Source organism: Camelus bactrianus, chromosome 7, assembly GCF_048773025.1.
Source record: "Camelus bactrianus isolate YW-2024 breed Bactrian camel chromosome 7, ASM4877302v1, whole genome shotgun sequence".
In the NCBI taxonomy this organism is placed as follows: Eukaryota; Metazoa; Chordata; class Mammalia; order Artiodactyla; family Camelidae; genus Camelus; species Camelus bactrianus.
In genome coordinates, this window is record NC_133545.1 from 52,801,551 (window position 1) to 52,824,356 (window position 22,806).

At 34.5% G+C, this 22,806-nt stretch overlaps 1 protein-coding gene across 3 annotated transcripts in view; it reads left to right on the forward strand.

Annotated features, from left to right (window-relative positions):
* Positions 1-22,806, forward strand: part of DGKB (diacylglycerol kinase beta) — a 587,707-nt gene that overhangs the window by 203,512 nt on the left and 361,389 nt on the right. For 2 of the 3 annotated variants that reach the window (XM_074367408.1, XM_074367407.1), the window contains exons 13-14: positions 9,725-9,757; positions 17,863-17,979. In XM_074367408.1, the coding sequence (XP_074223509.1) occupies positions 9,725-9,757; positions 17,863-17,979 (150 nt within the window). The remainder of the gene's footprint in view (positions 1-9,724; positions 9,758-17,862; positions 17,980-22,806) is intronic. The other variant, XM_074367409.1, reaches the window with a different exon arrangement.

Here is a 22,806-nt window from a genome sequence, read left to right on the forward strand (position 1 = left end):
ATGATAATTGAATTTTGTTGTTACAAGCTCATAAAGTTGAGTTTAAAGTGTGTGATGATATGATATTCTTAGCGGACATCAAATTAGCATTGTGTTTAGTTTCTGGAGTGGCTTTTGAAGTATTTTGTAATTATTACTAAATTATAAAAAGCTAGTGTTTCTTATGTTGTTGTAGTTATAAGAAGTATCCAATAGATGGTACTGTGAAATGCCTAATATTTAAAATACAAAATAAAGTGATATTGCAGGTAAAGAGCTTAAATGAAACAGTTTAAAATTTTGAGGAGAATTGAGACATTTTCCTGTGAATATTAAATTATATTTAAAATAAGATTTTAAGAAATATAGCTTAAGTGACACAGTAGTTAATGTGAAATATTATAAATATTCTCTTCATGTAGCTCAGAAAATGAAAATTGATACTTACCATAAAATGCAATTTTAAAATTGTTTGTATTGCATTAGTAGAATTTTTTTCTTTTTGTGGTGATCATCCTTAATAAGTGTGGTATTTTAGTTAATGTTACACGAATCACAGCATTTTCAGCAAGCAACTATAGTTGCTTGTCTTTGTTACTGAAGTTCTAAAAAAATTGTTAATATTCAAAATAAAGCAAACCTGTGTACAATAATCCCCCTTCTTGCTTAGCAAGAGTTAAGTCCATTATTTCTTTCAGTTTTTGGCCTCTACCAAGATCGGTGTAATATCTGAATGAAGTGTTATGCCATTATTGTATATATAACATGCCATCAGAACATTTAAAAATATGTATTTTTATGGAGTTAAAATTTCTTAACAAAAAGAAATAATTAGCCATAATTTACAAATTGATCGGAGTTTGCTTCTAAGATGTATATGATAAAGAACAATTTGTAGATGGCTTAATTTACCTTAGAGTCACTTAGAATTTCCATTATAAATTTCCATTACATGTTTATTTGTAAGTATGAATACCAAATTTTGCTTATCAGAATGAAGTTTTATAAAACATACTTCTGAAGCGAAAAATGTCTGAGAATTTGACAATAATACAGAAGGCTTGAAATTCTCTGTATATTTTGCTCTACAGAGATGCTATATATAGCATTGAAAACTCTTGCTATTGTTTATGATAATGTTCCTGAATACTGCTGAGTATTCCTTTATATGATGGTTGTCTACTTATTAATTCATTCAATAAAATTTTATTGCATATGACAATATTCCAAGTATTTAAGGAACCAAGACAAACAGCTTCTAGGAAGAATGATTTTATGTGAATCAGCAGCTTCTTGTGAGATATGCATCTTATGTCCTTTGGCTTCTGCATACATTTACTATTTTTTCCATGTTTTATATAACCTGAATGTGTATATTCTTAGGTGCATAGGAATCGTCTGCTTAAAGAAAATATGCTAACAAGATAGCTCGAGCCAGCCTGAGTAACTGAGGCTGTTTTCTCTATTAAAAAAAAAGAATAAAAATAACCAGTGCTTTGGTAAGGCTAGGCTTTTTGAGCCATCGTCTCCTAAGCCAGATTTGAATAAATATGTCAGACTCGGAAGGAAAATGTGTGAGATGAACAACTAATTGCCTGGATATTTCATGTTAGAAATGACTTTCATTCACTAAGTATGTTCCATGTGATGATAACAAATTTGTGGATTCATCAGGGAGTAATAGGGCCTCTGGAATTTTACCCAGATTCTTTAAGATGTTTGTGTGCATCGTGTATTACGGTCTTTTCAGAAACAACAGCACGAACCAATTCGTGTACTCACATTTCCTAGCGTACTGGATGTATGTAACGCTACATGGCAAAGTTCCTGCTTGAGCTAAGTGGGTTTAAATATAAACTGTGCATGCAGATCTCAAGTGATAGTCTCTTAATAGATATCAGATAATCTTTATTGCTGCCCTCTTTTATTTCAGTAACATTTTAATTAATTCACACTGATTGAATAAATGTACATGGAGACTTGTTTCCTAATGAGGGCGCATTTAGAGGAAAGGTTTTGCATCATTCTGATATCCTGTGGGTAATTATATTCTAATTATATGGTCGGGGGAAAAGAGTCTATAACTCAGCACTGATATTGTTCATTGGACCCAATTAATTACATGCACATAATGAAAGTTCATGATAAGGTTGACTGGCAGTCAGTGTAAAATTTTAACTCAATTGAATCTAAGCCTAATGTGAGTACAGAATTGGACTTTAACCTGGTTAGAAAATGCTTGGTGTGAGATCAGTGGGTATTTAGAGGGGCAAAGGATGAAAGCAAATTTCATTATAACTTGTTTGTTTTTTAATTCAAGGTCTTTTCCAAGATTGATGAATAGGAAAAATTAGCAGCCTAATGCTTTAGTTCTAAACATTATTATCACTATTCTTACATCACCTACAGTGATTCTTCTGTATTTTGAAAAGCAACAGTACAGTAATGATACAATGATGCATTTCTAGAACAGATTGATGCATTTGTTGAGAGAGAAAACTAGGCATAACAGGGAATATTATTGATTAATTTTATGAACATAAAATTCAGTAGGTATTCATCTATTTTATTAGGATGTTTTTAAATTTCAAACCAATTGCATTCAGACTCCTATCCTCAAATTCACAAACATAATTATGTATACATACACATACCTATAAATAGGTAACTATTAATTACCAGTTTGTAAAGTGAGAGTTCTAAAAATAATGATACAAATGACCTTACTTACAAACCAGAGACAGACTCGTGGACATAGAAAACAAAATACTGTTACCAAAGAGGGAATGGCGGGGAGCGATAAATTTGCAGTTTGGAATTAACAGATACAAACTACTATGTATAAAAGAGATAAACAACAAGGACGTGCTGTGTAGCACAGGGAATATATGCAATACCGTATAATAACCTATAATGAAAAAAATCTGAAAAAATATATATACACATATATGTGTCTAACTGAATCACTTTACTGTACACCTGAAACTTACACAATATTGTAAATCGATTATACTTAATTAAATGAAAATTATATTTCATTAAATAAAAAGGAATAATCTGAAAAAATAATCCATAAGACATGTATGTTTCCTTTAGAAGTGTGTTTTGGAGAGGTTTGAATCCGATGTTTAATACTTCCAAAAGAATCTAAAGCCATGGTCTAAATATTAGCCGCCAGCCTTCCTTTACTCAATTTCGTTGTTTTCTTTGCTCAGGTATTGGAAGAGAGGGTCTCTGTCATTGAGAGGACTCTCTGCTTCCAATCCTCGCCTCTTCTTCTAAGCCTTTTCCTCTCTCTCCCTTTTCCTACATTGCCTTCTCTTCTTGACCTCTTCTCTCCCCTCCTGCATCTTTCCTCCTTTCTCTCTCTCTTCTCACAGCCCTCACATAATGTTCTCATTAAAAAATAAATCTGCTGGGTCCCCTCTCCTTATTAGTAACAAAGAAGTTTTCAGATCATTTGTGTTCTAAGGTTAATAGAACAGTTACCATTTATTGAGAAATAAAATTTGCCAGACATCCTTTTAATCCTAAAAGTAGATGTAATTATGATACCCCTGTACATTAGAGCAAAGTGAAGCTTAGAGAGATTAAGAAATTTACCCAAAGTCACACAACATGCAAGTGGCAGAAGCACTACCTGCCTTACCCTGAATCCCCTGTTCTAAACCTATTGTTTTATGTTCCTGCTGCCGTCCCTTAAGATCGGTGAGGCATGAAATAAATTTAGGGGACCTAAATTCAAAAAAGGAATTGGAAGAAAAGCAGTAAAGCAGAGTAGAATGGAAGTGAAGAGAGAAAAGAATAACAGATGAGAGAGTGGGGCACACAGCGTAAGTGGTCTTTGTGAAATTATTTTACAAGTGAGTAAATATACAAATATTTATTGTGGCTCACAGCCAGAAAGAAATTGAGCAACACTTCTTTTATCATCTTGGCTTCTGGTAATTTTATGAGACCTAAGCAAGTAGGATAGCATTTCTAATGGTTTTATTTCACTAGCTAATCAAGTATTTAAGACGATAACATAATTCTTACAGATTGCTTTTATAAGTAGAAATCCATGTTTGAAATGATTTGGATTTTGCTATAAAATATATTTTTAATATTTTTTATTGAAATATAGTTAATTTACAATGTTGTGATAGTTTCTGGTGTACAGCATAGTGACTAAGTTACACACACACATATATATATCCTTTTTCACATTCTTTTTCATTATAGTGTATTACAAGTTATTGAATATATTTCCCTGTGCTACACAGCAGATCCTTCTTGTTCATCTATTTTGTATGTAGTAGTTAGTATCTGCATATCCCAAACTCCTAATTTATCCCTCCTCCTGCCTTTGGTAACAATAAGTTTATTTTTCTTTGTCTGTGATTCTGTTTCTGTTTTGTAAATAAGCTCATTTGTGTTATTTTTTTAGATTCCACTTATAAGTGATATCATACGATATTTGTCTTTCTCTGGATTACTTCACTTAGTATGATAATCTCTAAGTCCAAGTTTGTTCCTGCAAATGGCATTATTTCATTGTGTTTTTATGGTTGATAATAATTTATTGGAAACATTTGGCACCACTTGGGTTTCCAACTGTCCATTGCACAGGGTGTATGTTTCCTCAAGATTCAGTGTGCTTATATTCTGGACACAGACATGAATATTGAGGAAGCTGTGAAGGATGGAGCCTTACACTCCCTTCTCTTCAATATCTCCTGAGAAAAACTCTGCAAATATGCAGAAACAATCACATTTACAAGAGTAAGAATAGAACATTTTTAAGGAGAGGATGCTGGATAAGATTGCAACATGTCTATCTTCTAAAGGATTTTATTGTTGATAGTCACCTTTTAATTAGATATGTCAAAGTGCCAGTGGAAAAGGAAAACAGTTTATGATTCTTCTAAGTGACATACTTGTCATATATTGAAATAACCTTTGATTAAAGATGTTAATAAATATAATCATAGTATAAAAATCATTTTTTGACCCACTTCCTTTTATAATACATATTATGTTCAGGTTATGTGAGTATATATACTTAAAGATCTGCAGACTCACAAAAGGTTAAAGAAATTATGAAGCTTCAATGTAAAAATAAAATTCCTGGAAACCAAGTACGTGTTTAGTTTCTATACCTGGAGATAGTTGCCCTCAATACACTGTATTATCATTGTGTGAGGAAGGAACAGCTTCTCTTAGGCCGAGGCAGTGCACCATTTAAGGAAGACAGTTGTTCTTTTCCCAAACCTGCTTTCCTGTCTCTCACTTTTTTGATGTCAGAGATATCCAGTTATACACACGGAAAACACGTTTTTTTAAATAGCTTTATTCGGCCCCTTTAGGTTTACCACTGCGCTAGAAGTTATCCTATGAAATGAATCCATACTGATATCTAAGCCTGTTCTTGCATCCAGAACAAGGATACGTTGTGGTTGTAAATATTTGGCAGTGTTCATCAACATTTTAAATTAATTTGATTTCCAGATCACTTAAAAAGCAGAGAGATGGCCACAGGAAAGGAACTGTAAAAAAAAAAAATTCTTGTTGAACCTCCTGTTGTTTTCATAAATGAAGTGTGGACAGGGGAGCAAGTAACTTTATTTTCTTGGCTAGTCATCTGAACTTTCTGATTCACAGTTCTCCAGTCTGCAAAATGGGGGGTCTTGTTTTACCGGGAGGACTAAATAAGGTCATAAACATGAAAAAGACTTAAGAATTTTAATATTCTTATCTAGCATAAGGTGTAATTCTGCTCATTTTACTTTATCTTGAAATAACTGATGACCCTTTTAATGGGAGCTTTACTCTTAATTGTTTTAACTAAGTCAAACCTCCAGTAATCTCTCCAGCAAAGATTTTTTTGTCCTTAGTCCTACGACAACTTGGATTAAATTGTCAATTTAAAATGATTACATGTTAGAAAATACGAAGACAAGAGATATCTCAATACTTAAGAATAATAGGAGTTTAAAAAAATTCTTGACATTAGGTTAAACTTAATAAGTGCCCTGAAGGCAAATGCATCTTTTAAACTAATTATCTGTCCTGTGTATTCTATTTAATATTAAAATGATACTGATTAAGTGAAATCAGTCCCATTCCTCTCTAGTCACACCTTCACATTGGATTAAATAAAAAATATACAGTTCCTGTATTAATTCTGATTAAAAATACATTACATTTAGAGTAAGACACTCATGATAATTTTCGGAAAATGAAAACATTTACTCTGTTCATCCTTGATATTTAAAAAATATATACAGAAGAGTGAAAAAGAAGTATGTAGTATCTGAGTTTGTTTTGTAACAAATTGCTTTTTCTTTTACCCGAAGTCCATGGTTTGCTTACTGGAACTCAGGTTTAGGCTACTGGTGAGCATGTTAGTTTAACATACACTCTTTGCCTACACATCTTGATTGAAAGTGAGCTCATATGCATGTTGTTTTTATCACTCTTTTTCTTGGAAGGAACTTCTAGTGTTGCTCTCAGACGGCTGAGCATTGCTGGAGGAATTCTCGGAACCGGTGGCTTTCTCTCTTACATATTTATTACTTCTGGTTCTAGCTGAGCCCTCAATTTTGCTTGGTCCTGTTCCCCATCAGCTGCTTTCCCATTCTCGGAGAAGCAGCGACAAAGTCTCTATAATTTCCTTGCGTTCTTCCTCTCACTGCCTCCCTGCCAGCTTTACTCGCCCTCAGTAGATAACTCACATGCCCACTAATCTGAGAAAGATGAAGCCTGCAAACATGAGTATCTGTAAATGACAAATTCTCTACAAAAGTGGTAGCAAAATAGCAGCTCGGCTTCCATTTCATCCCCTAGTGTGTTTTGGGCGGATGCCTTAAAGCGGGATTTGTATTATCCGACTCAGCACAGTCTTTGCCTTTTGTGGCATCAGGCCTGTTTGTATTACCCTCTTGGCTCCTGTAGGTTTTTGCATTTGAAACTCCTGTGAGTGCAAACTCAGACCTCTTTCTCCATCATGAGTCATTCCTTCAAAATGAACAGATTTGGAAAAGGCTAATACCTGTCTGTGTGAGCTTCTGTCTCATCTGAAACATTATTTTTCAGAGAACCCCCTTTTAGTGTTTATTTTCCAATGGCCCCTCCCTGTCTCCCTCTGCTTCTCTCTCCCAGCAACTTTCTTACCTAGATTTCCTCATCTTTATAAAGAGAACTTCCCCTCCCACACTCTACCCCCATGCTGTTTCGACCAAACTTCTAGAAACTTCATGTTTTCGCTGGATTATATATATACACACACACGTATGTATTTTTTTCATTGTAGAAACATATTTTCACTATTTTCAGAATTAGAGGATGTAGTATAAAGGTAGAAAAAAAAAGATCAATTTTTCTCCCAAATTTTATTACAAAAATTCTCACAGTACAGTGAATGCAGTGTATCCCCACCCTATATGCAGTAATTGTTATTGTTTCAGTCATTCTTTATATATGTATGTATACTTTATATATTTTAATCATTCTTTATATATGTATGACTGCAGGCATGTGTACACATTTCCAAAGTAAACTGCAGGCAGTGTAACACCGCATCTCTAAATACTTTAGTAGGCATGTTCTACTATCAGAGCAATTTTCTGTACAATTGCAGTACTATTATCAGACCTGAAAGTATTAACAGTTCCATCATATCAATAATTATCCTGTCTATATTCAGATTCCCACAGTTATCTCAAAAATATCCTTTATAGCCTTTACTTTTCTTTGGTGGTAGAGATGGGGTGGACAGGAGCTATTTGAAGTTACTGCATTGCACTTGGTGGCTGTTCTGGACCATTTGCTAGCTGTAATCTTTTCACTTGGCTTTCCATTGCCTTGCTCTGTACAGACATATGAAGAGTAAGCTTAGACTCTTGCTGATGTAAAGGACATCTGAGACTCATGCCCTGGAGGCTGGTGGAGGGGCATTTTGGTTTGATTGCTTGAGAGTCTCTGAGACTTTCCCAGGCCAACAGCATAGGATAAGATAAGGCACTTAGAGGGTTAGCATGGTGGCTCAGTGGTAGAACACATGCTTAGCATGCATGAGGTTCTGGGTTCAATCCCCATTACCTCCATTAGAAAAAAAGAAAAAGAAAACGATAAGGCACTTAATCGGGATTTGAGGAGATCAAACACTTACATATTATAATAAAGATGGAAGGGCTACATTTGTGTCTTTAAATGTTGATTCAAATCCAAGCTTTAACCAAGAAATAAGAAAGAAAGATAGTAAGGCTGACAAAATGCTTTGAGCTGTCCCTGTTGGAAGACGGCACAAACATGTTCCCCATCACCCATTGCCCCAGGTGTAGACCGACTTGGACTCAGAAGTCAAGAACATCTCTGAAATCAGGAAGCTTCCAGTGAAAGTTCTACCAAACCTATTGTCAATCTATCTGAGAAACAACAGCCATTACCCTCACAGGCTTCTCCTGTTGATGGCATAGTTGGCCCAAGTTCATCCTCCCAGACTTCATGAACTATTTTGACTAAAAATCCGTATTTTTTTTTACTTATATTATGTAAATATCTTCTAAATAGAGTTGTGTTCTTGGACACTTTAATTTTCTCTCGGGCTGCCCCGGACTTCTTCTCTTGCTGTTGCACTTTTGGGTGCATTGTGTCCTTCTTGTCCTTCTCTGTAAGAGCAGCCATGAAGTCTTCCGAGGCCTCATCACCTCGTATGTAGCTGTTTATTCTTTTGGGGTTTTCTCCCTTCCTGGAGTTCTGCTGGGTAAGAGGGGAAATTAATATCTGTGCTCCCATATTTTTCAGACCCATCTTGGGGATCCGCCTAGAGTCCCCCTCACATAGCTTGGTCCAGGAGAGGAAATGCAAGTGCGCTGACCGCTCCCTTCCTTTCAGAGTTACACAAATGTCCAAGAATTCCTAGCTTCCCATCCGCCTGTCCTCCTTCCCCCAACCCAGAGACAATGAAAATCTTTATCTAGTATTATGTGTGTGACTTACCAACGATTCCTCCAAATTTGTGTTTTATGTTATAAGGTCCCAGAGGACACAGGCTTTTAGATTTTGGTAACCTTTTCTGTTTCTTGCCAGAAAAAAACTTCCCCAGTGTGACTCAGAAAGAAAGGGTGGTGGGTAATTGAAGACCAACCTTAGTGTATTTCACCCAAGCTTTTAAAAAATTATTCCCAACTAACATTTGATATTTGTTTATTTGTATTTTTACTAATATTAATGGAGTATATATGTATTTTTTATTTCCAGAGTATCACGAAAATAAAATCAAAATCCATAAGCTCTGGTGACCTCAAAAAGACACTGAGTATTTTTAGAAAGCACTGAGAGTTGGAGCAGAAAATGAAATAGTGGGCTGGGTAAATGGGCAACTTAAAAATTGGTAGGAATAGTTTATGAAGGATAATGGAACTTGGAGATGAGTTCTCATTCCAAAGTATGAATGTAATACATCAGTGTTATTGTAGAGAGGTCTGTGAAGCTGATCAAAGAGTAGTCTACTTTAAGTATGTGAAATTGTATTTGAGATACGTAAGCCTACACCCTTATCCCCTCCGCATCTGAGTGTTCCTTATTTCATGAAAAGATTTTTGCTTATTAATGAAAGCAGAAAAATTATGACCAGGAAATGCATTTGTAATGTATTCATTTATTTCACAGGTGGGTAGTGATGTAAGAACCTTCACTGGTATTTGTTTTCAGTTTGACTTTTTTTTTTTCAGTTTTAATATGAACTTCTCTTTTTCAGCAGACTCTGCCCACTTCAGGAGTTACAGCCCCTGAGGTGCGTAAGCAAAAAAGGTTTTCACGCTTGCAATTATAGGTCATTATACATCTTATATTGTTATAAAGAACATTTGGGGCTGTATCAGTGAAGTGCTAATATTAATTTGTATGTTTCATTTTTTCTCATATTGTGATATTTTGAGTTGGGATCTTTATATTTTCATGATGGGGTAGACCTGAAACCTTTCCAATCTACCTTTGTGACAAGCATTAGGGAAATAAGAAGCTATGTGGAACAAAGTATACAGGAAAAAAGAAAGGTTACTTTGTAGAGTTTTGAGCAGTATACAAGAATAGCCTCATTCCTATTTGTCACATTCAAACTCTGCAGAAAACCCCAAACAGTTCACTCCTGTAAGCCATTAAAATGTAGCTTTCAAGGATAGTAGATTGAGAAATTCTTACTCACTTTGAAGTGCCTATCCTTTTCAAAAGAGTATGTCTCTGGGGAGGGTGTAGCTTAGTGGTAGAATGCTTGCTTAGCATGCATGAGGTCCTGGGTTCAATCCCCACTACCTCCAGATTTAAAAAACAAATAAATAAGCCTAATTGCCTCCTTCACCAAAAAAAATTTTTTTTTTAATTTGGGGGAAAAAAAGGGTACGTCTGCATGAATCACTTAGCCTATGACATTGCATTGAGAGTTACCGGAATAAAATATAGTCACAGAATAAAAGACTTTGATTGAAAATAAATCTAGGCATTGCCACAACATTTATTTTCAGTAAGGTGTTAACTTTACCTGAATTAATAAAGCAAAGCTTCCACGTTGTTCAGTGACAATATCCTATTCAGTTGTTATTATCTCTAAAGGGTATGCTCAAATGGTACTGTTCCTCTTAAAATGATAATTTGAATCTCCCTGTTTAGAAAAATAGTATTCATAATTTATGAATAGTATATAAGAGTGTCAATTCATTTAGAGGATATTATATTTGCACAAAAATGTAGTAACTGCTCTCCCTTCTCCCATAAAAGTATTTTCAAGTCAGTGTAGACTGCCTCATTAAAATTTTTAAAAATTTCATTTTGTAACCATAGATAGACTTAAAAATATACTAGGAGCTCTGATTGAAATATAGTGTTTCTATTTCTAAGAGAGATATTAAACTGTTTTTATATTATCAGTTAATACCATTATTATGATAATTATTGTAAAATAGAGAGGCTACATTACACACCAAGGTGACAAAGGTATTAGGAAAGTTTATCACTTAGACTAATTATTTAAGTGTAAAAGAATTAACTTGACACTTTCAGATCCTTGAGTTTATTTTTGCTCCATCACAGCTCATCAAATAGGTACAGTGTCTGAGGTTTAAAGTTTTCTCTTCTGACTTGTTAATTTCAGAAGGCCTCCAGTATGCAGTTACACAGTTTGTATCATTATAGATTGAATACATAGACCAAAATTGCTGCTTTCAAAACATGCTTTTTTTTTCAATCTGTTAATTTTTTTTCTCTTCTATAAAGATTTTAAGAGTCTTCCTACACTACTCTTTTTTGGCAAGATATATTGGCTTACATTAACTTAGACTTTCCATCATGTCAGAAATCATTCTATAAGTTTTTTTCCCAACTGTTTTGTTCCAAAAATTTCTTTAAGCCCATGCATTGATATATATGTGGGTGGTTTGTAAATATACGTACACATACACAAGAAGCCTTATGTTCCTCTGTCAACAACAATTACTTGTTGGTTAATTGAAAATGTGGTTATATTGTATGTGGGGGAACTTATGGAGAAATATATGCGTTCCTTAAACATTTTACTTAAAATCTGTAAATGTCTATTCGTTGACCACACTTTTGACATAGGATCAAGGGCTTTTCTATGTGGACCCATCTACTGTTTGGAAATGGCATATATCATAGCCTCATCACCCATGATAAGTTTCAGTTTTCATTTGTCTTAAAGTATAACAGAAGTATTCACTACTTTGTAGAAAGCTATTTGTTTATTATTGAATGTGATTGTTTTCAGTTACTTTCAGTTGTCTTAAAGTCTAAGAAAAACTCGAGGACATTTGCGAAGCAATTTTAGTGTTAATAAAAACTCTCTATTTGTATTATTAATTCTCAAAGCTTTTACAGCCATTCTGTCCAACTCAATTTGACCACTTTTCTTGTACCCTCAGAAACACACACACACACACACACACACACACACACACACACACACACCCACCCCTTGTATTATCGTGTCTTTCCAAAGAAAGCAAGTAATTTTTCAGGGACACCACTCATTTTACACTCACAACTAATGGTTTGAGTGATAATTAAATTTCATAGTTTCAATAACAAGATAAATTCTACTTAGAGCTTGCATAAATAGATTGTTGGCTACATAGAAATCACTAGGTTAAGCATTTAACTCAACTAGTAGAAAGAGATGATGAGCATGGACATACAGGAGAGCTGTCTGTTGGCTTTTAACCTTCAGATTATTGTGGCCATCAATTATGACAGTTTACAGAGAGAGTGGAGGGCGAGTGAAGTTGAGGTCCATATACACACACGTAATTTTATAATGGCACGACCATATGCTCATAAACAGCCCTGATTAAATGATTTTAGCATAGACCTTCCTTCCCATTCCTAAATTTCATTTCTACCAATCAGGATTTCTTGAACAGAAATCATGTAAGTGGGACACACCCAGTATAAAATTGTTCTTGGAAAGACTGCACATCATGGGTGATGTGCGAAAACCTAGGTTCATGAATCAAATTGTAAATTGTACCTTCAAGCTGAGTTGGTGAGTAGCACCTGCAGGTACTTTAAGACTAGGATTAATTCTGTCTAATTTCCTCCTATTAGCCTATAAAAGACTCTGCCCAGATCATCGAAATTATCCCAAGTTATGGTGACTTAGTAGACAAGAAAAATACTATAAAGTAAATAAAATACTTCTTCACAACACCTATCTTTACTACACTCTAAGCAGCATACCTGTGTTAAACTTAACAATAAAATATAGCGATTTTTTTTAATGCTGTAAGAATTACTGCCATTTGCTGAGTGCCTAATTTATTTATTTAAATTTATTTTTAAAAAGTACATATTCAGCTAATGAAAAGAAATGGAAATCTTTACATCATTTATCTTATTTAGGTTTAGAACTATTTAAATTTTCTTTTTAATCAAGGCTGCTTTGCTACTTAGCACTGTTTTGCTGCAACTCCTAAGGATTTCTGGCAGATTTAGAACTCTTGCCATTTTTGAAGTGAATTAGATTCTCTTGGCAGGAAGATGTTCAAATCCCAAGATAAGGTTACGATGATTACAGGTGCAGCACCGTGGCTGTCGTTAAGTTGGTTTCTTGGAGCTCGTAACCCTTTTAAGCCCTGATGAACATGGTAACATTTCTGCTTCAGGAGGATCTTTCATACTGTGAATATCCATGTGTTCCTTGGGTTAAGATTCTAGAGGTCCTGGGAGATCCTTGTGGCCTAGCTCCAGGGGCTGGATGGGCTGAGTCTCCATTCGGGCAGGTGGTGCAGAGGCAGAAATAGCAAGTTCCAGGATTCCAGTGAAGGATGCTGTTGGCAGCAGGCAACCCCCACCCCCACCCTTTGCGGCTTTGTAACAATCAAGGTGCTTTGCCACTGCCTGTCTCTCATGCTGAGATTGGACAAAAAGAAGAAAACCTTGTGCTTGAGGTAATCATCCCTTGCTGCTTGTCCTTTGTGAGTGATCGATAACAGCAGGCTTAAGTATTGTGGTAAACATCCCTTTTTTAAAAGCAGTTTGCAGTAACTTACAAATACCCCACCTCTGAGAAATCAGCATGATATAGAAAAAGATGTTTTTTAGGGCACATATTTAAAGTGACGTCTTTTTATTTCATTTATCCCATCTTTCTGTTTTCTGTGAGTGGTCTTTTCAGCTTTTCTTCTGTGTTTCTTATTATGATGAATCTTTTGGAATTCTAATACAATATATTCCCCCGTTAAGGTCTGTTGTGCTACTTGGAGAGTCTAAGGACCACAAGACATGGAATTTTATATTTAAAGTGTCTGCATGGCAAGCATAAATGGTTGATATTTGAAAGTGCTGAAATATCAATAACTGTATTTTATATTTTGTAGTTATACATTCTATATTTTTACATGAATTTTCTTTTTTTGGTTAGAGTAGCTCTTTTCAGTGTTTGAATAATTTCTATTGATTAAAGCAATAGTTTTCTAACTCTTTTTATATCTGGGATAATTTATCTGGCAGAACGCAATTTGCCTTAATTATCACAAAGGAATTTATTTAGTGATTTAGAACCCCATAGCTTAAAAAAAAAGACGTGAACGTTAAGTGATAAGCACTCCCTGCTATTACCAGAGAGCAATTTTATCCTGAATAATGATGCAGCATAAGGTTGGTGAGCTCTTCCTGAAACTTTTCCAGAACTACAACATTGGAAGTAACTTTTTTAAGTATCATAATAGAACTCTGCCAGTCAGGGTTAATTAATCCCTAAAACAGGCCAGCAAAATTTTTGTGGGCAGTAGATTTTTCAGAGGTGCAATAGTTTCACCCTTCCTGTCCCTCTTATCTGATAGGAAAGAAGTAAAGATTTTCTTAGTGGAAATAGGAAAAAAGTGTCTAACTACCCTCCTGTTAGCTTATTCTGCTTAAGTAAAAATATAGTGAATATCTCACAGAGACTTCTATACAATGTAGAAATAAACATAAAACTAAAAAGTGTAATAAAAAGTACACCTTGGAAAAAATTAAATGGTTATGAGTCTTTCCTCTTTTAAATTGTCACCCCTGATTAATTCCACAAATTCCACCCACTAAGTATGTTTCCCTCAAAGAAACCACTTGGTTTTCTTGGGGGGGGTGTGTTTGTGTCTGTGTCTCTGTGTGTCTGTGTGTGTTCACACAAATGCTAGTTTTAGTATTATCCAGATTACTTAATAAAATTCACCTACAGATGGATATACTGAGGATATTTTTATTAATTGGTTATATGCTTCTTTCTTATAATTCTAGACTTCAAAAATAAAACCTTATCAATTGAAAACTCAATTTAGAGTTTTAATATTTGCTTTTATAGTTTGCAGTCATTACTAGAAAGCATTAGTGTAGTGTACTCCACAGTTTACTCAGAAGGGTGAATCCCTGGAGAGACATGAAGCGACTTAATCAAGTGAGATCTGCTGGCTGGAGATTCTTAGCACACAGGACTTTCCCTAGCTGAATGCAGAGCCAAGAGTAAAATAATGGTAGCAGATGATTTGGTAACCTTTTACAGACATATATTTGTATGTCTTAAATTTCCAGAATTATGTTTATAAGTAGTATGGTCACAAACAAAGAGTTTCAGAGTGACTACACAACTTAAATGTTATTTAATTCTTTTAACTTTAGCATTTGGGAATTAAATGCTAAATAACAATTGTTGGATTCCATGGTAGAATATAAGGCAGATAAGATGAGGTGTATCTTTTATAATGTAGATTTTTATGGAACATTCTTACCATGTTTTATTTACCTGCATGTTAGAATCCAGAAAGAAATTATTCCCATTCTCACCACTAGTGTTACCATGCTTGAACTCAACACAAGCTATGGATTTTCACATATCAACATTGAGCTTTACTTATTTAAATGTATTCCTAATGTGACTAGTGGATTTTTTCATACCTACGCATTTGGAAATATAAGAAATACTTTGCATAATGGTAATATTAATGAGCACCCTAATGGGAGAATCAGACCTGTTTTACATTATTCACAATAAGCTTCATTTATTGAGCACCTACACTAATACAGGCACAATGTTAAAACTTCATACATTTTCTGTTAATCTATACACAACTCTGTAAAATAGATATTACTAACTCCACTTTGAATAAATTCTCTAATGTTACACAGTAAGTAGCCGAGATGGGATTCTACTTTCGTTTTTTGACTCAAACTTCATCCTATAATTCACTCATTTTATGTATTATATGCTTAACTATATGTGGACAAAATGTAATTTGCAAGTTTAGAAAGAATGACCTATTTTTAAAATATCAATATTTTTGCCAGAAATTATGTTCATAAGAAAGCACTTCATTTCCCAAAGAATTTGAGTTTCAGGAATCTTATTACACCATCCATTTTCAGCCACACAAAAAATATATTCAGTGTTTTTGCACCATGAAATTGCAAGGACTATAAAAGGACTATACTGATTAGCATTTATTTTGGGCCAAGAAGTTTTCTGTTCCATCTGGCCCTAATATATTTAAAAAGAGCTTTACTTCTAAGTCCACTTAAAAATATTTTCGTAAATCACAGTAATTGAAATGATACTCTAAAAAGCAAATACAGAGACTAGGAAATACATATCTAAATAAGTGATAAGAAATATGTGGCCTTAAGCACTTAAGCACACAAGGCAGACTTTGCTAATTGATCAGGACAGTTTTTTTTTTTTCACACCAAGCCTAGACATGCCCCAAGAATCCTTCTCAACACAATGTTTCAGGCACTTTACAGTTTTTGATTTTTTCACGTTAGGATTCATTTGTTTTTCGATTTATTCATACTGACTTTTTGTCGTCAGGCACTGATCTAGGATCTGATGTAAAACAGTGAGGTAAACGGAATCCTTTCTCTACGGAGCTCTGATTAGAGTGTCGGAAGACCAGCATTAAATAGATAATATTTCAGTTAGTAATAAATTATATACACATGCTGAAAGGAATAGAGAAGCCTATCTAACATTTGACCAGGAGCAGCCCCAACAAATATACAGAGAGGAGCTGTCCAGCAAGGTGCAGAGTGATTACAAGAGCTCTGTATTAAGAACACATTGTTGTGATCAAGGAACAAAGATGAGGTGAGTGTAGCTGGAATGCAGTGAAAAGGGATAAGTGTGGTTGTTGTATAGTGAATTGACTGTAGGGAGAGGAAAGATGGAAGCTGATTGATCTGTTAGGTTATGATTACAATAATCAAGGCAAAGAAGATAAGGGAGGCTTAGACCATGTAATGATGGATGTGCTGAGTAATCATCCAGTTTTGCATTTATTTTCAAGGTGGGTAGGCAGAAAATTTATTTTAAAATTAGTTTTGGACATTTCAGTATTGATGTGCATTTTATATGAATTTTAGATGATACTCAGGTTGCGGGGGAGTGAAAGGGCATTTGTATATAGGAGTTAAGGTTTTAGCAAGAAACCTGAACAGGAAATATAAATTTAGAAGTCTTCATTATCAAATTGAAATTGAAAGCCTTAGGTTTAAATGAAGTTATCTAGGGAGTGAGTGTGGATAGTGAACATGAGAGGTCCAAGGAAGAGGTTGAGAGTTACAGATTGTAAAGCTGGAGGAGGAACCAATAAAAAAGACAGTGAGAGAGCTGTTAGTAAAGTAAGAAGACGTCTAGGAGAACAAGTGCCCTGGAAGCCCACCCAGTAAGGCAGGTTTTCCAGAGAGGAGATGTCACTTCTGTCAAATGCTGCTTAAAAGTTGAGAAGAGAAGGACTGACCAACAGGTGAGGCAAATGAGCAGGTCATTGATGATTTTAACAAAAGCTGATTTGCTGGATTAAGTCAGAAAAGTTTGTTGGGTTGGGATGAAAAGAGAGTGAGAGGAGTAGAAATAGGAACAGGAAGAAGACAACCATAAAAAAATGTTTATTACAGTGAACATAGGAATTAGCTGGGATGGAATGTGTGTTTTAAGTTTTATGCTATTCTTGATATAGCTTAAAGGTCCGTCACATATTCATTTTCAAAATTGCATGCATTTAGAAGCATTATTTCCAGTGCTCATTACCAAATGCTTCAACTTATAATCCTGTATTATTATCTGTACTGTTGTTTATGAAAATAATTTGCTTTAGTTGACCTAATAACTTAATACAGGCATAATTGGGCATAATTGGGATAATAGAGTTTGGTTTTCGTTCATATCCTTTCTTTGATTAATAGTTTGACCGTGCATCTACTGTATAAATTGAGCCAGTGGAAAGCACTAGCTTTCTAGTATTCACTAGAAACTCCAAATTAGGAAACTGGGCCCAAGTGTGTAGCCATGAAATTCTTCTGTATGTTGTTCCTTGTAATAAAACAATTCAACATTTTTATGATTTTTTTTCCTTATAGGAAAGACAAGCAACAGTGAGAAAAGAAAAGGGTGGTTCCCAGCAATCAAACAAAGTAACTGACAAGAACAAAATGCAAAGAGCCAACTCCGTTACTGTGGATGGACAAGGCCTACAGGTATGATTTTTTAAATTTAAATTTTAGTAGCTTTCATATGTGTTACTTTTATGATCTTAGAGGGTAATACATCCAGCTATCAACACAATTTTTAATGTGCAGATTAGAACAAATTCAGAAAATATTTTATTAATTTATCAAGATGTCAGTTTTATAGTTGATTGACAGTGACATTCTGATTAGATTAATCATTGAGGATATATCCATTTAAACTCGAATTGGTAAGAGATCTTTTGTCATTCTGAAGGTTTTGCAAATTATTACTAACTACACACGTTTGTTGTATACATATGTATTTATTTATTCCCAAGTGTACTTTCTCCATATATATTATATATTTATTTGAAAGAGTAATTTTGGGGGCGAAAAAAAATCTTTACAAAAAAATAAAATGAACTCTACTTGTGTGGAATATTTTTTCTAAATGAATAATAAAAATGAAGACTCTATTATAATTTATCCCTACCTTCCAAAATTTTAAGTCAAAATGAAAACCTCATGTGTATTTCCAGTTTAACACAGGTGCTCAAAATCATGTTTTGAGTATTTAAAAACTTCTAAATTATCCCTAGGGTCTCCAACATCAACAATAAGATTTCTTTCCACCTATATTTAGGGTAGTCTATAGATTGAATATATTATATTTATTTGCTTCTGTTTCTCATCAAACATGAAAATAGTTACTTTGCTTTTATCTGTAAAATTGTAGAGGTTCTTTTGGTTTTGTTTTGCTTTCCTGTCTATATGTTCCTCTCTTCCAATCTCTAATTCCTTTCCGTAAGAAGATGCTGTGAGTTTCAGGATCTCCAAGAAAATTTACACACCTCTTAACCAACAAAGATATGTCACAGACTTGAATTAATATATATGATTTTATATCTTCTTTTTTTATTCATTACTTTGTCGGTGATTCTATGGATTATGCCCTTTATATGCCTTAATTTACAAGCACAGTTCAGGCACATATAAATAAATAAATACAACATATTGGGAGTAGAAAATCTTATATGACTTATTAAACTCAAACGGAGAAAGAGGAAATCCTGAGTGATAAAATTAATACATTGGTTAGAGAGTGTAGCCATTAATTATCGAAAGAGGAAATGAGGGCCAGTACCTTTTCAAAGGCATATCTGTGTGTTTAGCAATCTCACTGAGAGTTCCAAATATGATATCTGTCCACAACTTTGATAGCAAAAACTTTGAGTTTGTTAAATGAGCCTGTGAATTTTTTCGTGTCAATCGCAGATACTGAATAGTTTGAACACTTAGTCACTCTGGCTTCCCATGATGAAAATAACAACAAGAGGGAAACCTAATTTTGAAATTCAAGTGTATTTCACACATGGCCAGGCACATACTTCTCCACATGGAAGGGAAATATGCATCATTTGAGAACCAGTGTAAGCTAAGTGCTGTGATAATACTTTATGCATGTTAAGTGGCACCTCTCAATAAGTGTATGAGATAAATATTAATTCTCAATTCTGTCAATAAACATATAAGAAGTATTATTATCACCACATTTAAAATGAGCATACTGATGTTCAGAAGTAAAATTATTCCCCATTAGTGAGTTTTGAATGAAGACTTAGAGTTAATGTGTTTTATTTGTAAGATACTCTGTCTCCTTGGATTAACAAATTGTAACAGGTATAGAAATGCTAAATTTCTGACCACCTTGCTTTCCCATATACTATTATATTGTTGCAGATTTTTAAATAAAAGTCAGCATGCACTGGAATTTCTTCACTCCCAGTTTTTTAAGGCTGGTGTAATTACACCTGACTTTACTCAGACATCAAAACCAAACTTAAATGGTGCATTCAGAGTATTTTAAAGACTTTAAATTGACTTTAAATTTAAAGACTGTAATTTGACATAACTATGTAAGTTGTATTTTTTAATTCAAAAAGAATAAAAAATTTTCAATCTTACTACAACTAAATTAGTCACATTAAAGCAATAGGTGATTAACTTTCTCAGTGAATATATTTTATCTCTCTAACCAGATAATAACTTCTCAGAACTTTCTTTGACATAAAAGTGTCAGGTAAAGTTGACACTTAGCAAAGGGTGTACATCAGCTCTTATAAATCAGCAATGAAGAAATACTCTAATCATCATTATAATATTTTGAATTTTAAAAAAATTGTGTATAATCATGTGCACTAGTCTATTTCACCTAAGTAGAATGGACTAAAATAAAATATGATACACATAGATATTCACATAATTTTGGAGAAAATGTGAAAAAAGTGAAAGAATAAATTATTGGATAGCTATTTCATACAAAATGGAAAAGTAAGTATTTTTTGTTGTGGTAATCAATTTTAAAACAAGAAAATGGTTATTCTTTATCAGGGAAGATAAAAAAGGATCTTCCAGAAAATTAATATTTTCTGTGAGTTTTAAAAAGTATGTATCATGAAAAGCATTGAGTTGCAGCCCAGTTTGCATATAAGTCAGTGACAGAAGAGATCTACACTGCTTAAAGACTATTAATCATAGTTAAGCACATTCATCTTACTTCTTTCCAGCTAACCAGCATAATGATCAGGATTATTATTTCTAATTAGAGGAAGTAATAGATCATGTATAACCTTAGGATGAGTCTCATTAATTAACGCGAGTCCTAGGGGACTTCAAATAGAGGTGGTTAGGCACTTCGTCTTTGTCATCGCTCACACCATAGGTTTACACTTAATACATATGATCAAATGGAGTTGAAACTACAATATCCGAACATGCAAGAGATGGGAAAATACAGACGATTATCCACATGTGAACAAATACGTAGAAAAGCAGAACAGTTGTTTAAACTGCATTAAGCTGATGTTAACTTGTCCCTAATTATTCTCTGAGAAAAATTTCCAAATTAAAGCGTCACTTGGGAACCACAAATCTAGTTTGTAATACTCTTAACAAAAGATGATAAGGGGAACCTTTATACTGAAATAGCTAAAACTGAACCAGTGTTGTTGCCACCACAACTGCTTTCCTGCATCCCTGTTGCCTTTCTTATTTGTGATATCTCACTCTTATAGTGACCAAAACTGTAAACTGAACTTACATCTATGCACTCTACCCAAATGTATAGCGTGTGTGTAAAAGTAATTCCTTTTCTTTAATTGACATATGTGTGTGTGTGTGTGCGCGCGTGCACGCATGCACCCACTTTGGAATCCTTAGAACTGGTGATTCTTATAGTCAGCTCTTCATTGTCATTTTAATTCCCTCTAAGTCCATAATTACTACTCTAAACTTTGAGTATTATAACAACCTTTAAACTGAGTCCGTGTCTCCATACATATAATGTGCTAGGTTTCAAATGTAATGGAAAAAAAGTAGAGCTGAATAAGATAAGAAGTGTGAGCGCTGTGTATAATTTTAAGTAGGATATGGGGATTAAGTCTCATTAAAATGAGAAGAGTCAGGGACATCTCTAAGAAGTTTGCCCATGTAAGTGAAATGATGGAGTTGCCATTGACTGAGATGGAAAAGGATCTGGATGAATCAAGTTTGGAGAGAAATTTCTGATGCTGTTAGACATCTAAATGGAAATGACAAGTAGGCAGACAGATATATGAACCTAGAATTCAGGGGTGAAGACACATACGAATTTGGAAGTGAAAGGCATATCGATGACACTTACCACCATCAGATAAAATAAGTTCACTAAGGGAGAGAGCTTATGTAGAGAAGAATGGTTGAGCTGGAGTCCCCCAAACCAGTCTGACTCTGAAGTCAGGTTCTTCGATGTTTACTATAGATGAGTGAAGCATTTTTGGCTTACAAAATAGACATTTATTTTTCTTAATTCTTGTGGCTGGAAAGCTGAGTGTCCGGCATCAGGGTACCAGCATGGCTGGGTTCTGGTGATGGCCCTCTTCCTGGCTTGCAGGTGGCCTCTTCATGTCCACACGTGGTCTTTCCCTGGTGCAGGCACCAGTCTTATGACCTGACTTGCTGCTTTCACATCTCCTGAAATGCCCTGGGAGAGACATTTCATTTGCTTGTGCACAACTATGTTCGTTTTTGCTATTTATTTAAATGCTACGTATAGGCATCTGCAACATATGGTTCTGGCCAGATGAAGCATGTGTGTTGCATCCTGCCTACGGAAGGAGCTTTGCTTTGGAGAGAGTCACCTGGGCCAGTCACCTTGGCTTTTGTACCCAATGGCCTTGGTTTTTTCTTTGCCTGTTTATGATTTTGTGTCCCATGCCCCTACTCTATCTCTGCAAGCAGAATGTCAGGATGAATGAAACTGCCTCTTTATGTAAGTAAATAAAATCTCACATGATTAGCTCTATTCTGTATAGAGGAGAATTCAGCATAAACTGTCCCCTGCTGCAGTGCCCTTCACGCCAAATTTATAACCATTCTTCAATATTTCAAGTACCATGTGTGCTATAAAATATTCCTGAGCGCTTTCTCCCATCATCATTATTTTCTTTATTATACTGTATTACCCTATCTCAGTTTTTTTTCAGAAACTGTTTTGGGATGCTCAGGGTTCTATGGAGATGCCTCAAGCACAGTAGTGGGGTGATGGGAAGCTGAGAACAGGTTCAGGGTCCTTTCACATTTCAAACAGAGCAACTTGCCTTTCAGCTGTTTTAAATACTGTTCCACTTGAAATTATTTCAAGTGCCGTATAAATATTGTCTTCCAAGAACAAATAGTTTTAGGCTAACAGAATTTTAAAATATTTGTGTTTTTGTCTTACTCTTCCCCATCCAACTAAAATCTGTAACAAAATGTGTATGACATTTTAGGATGACAGTAAATCAGCTTTCAAAAGAAGCGAGCCTTATGTCTCAT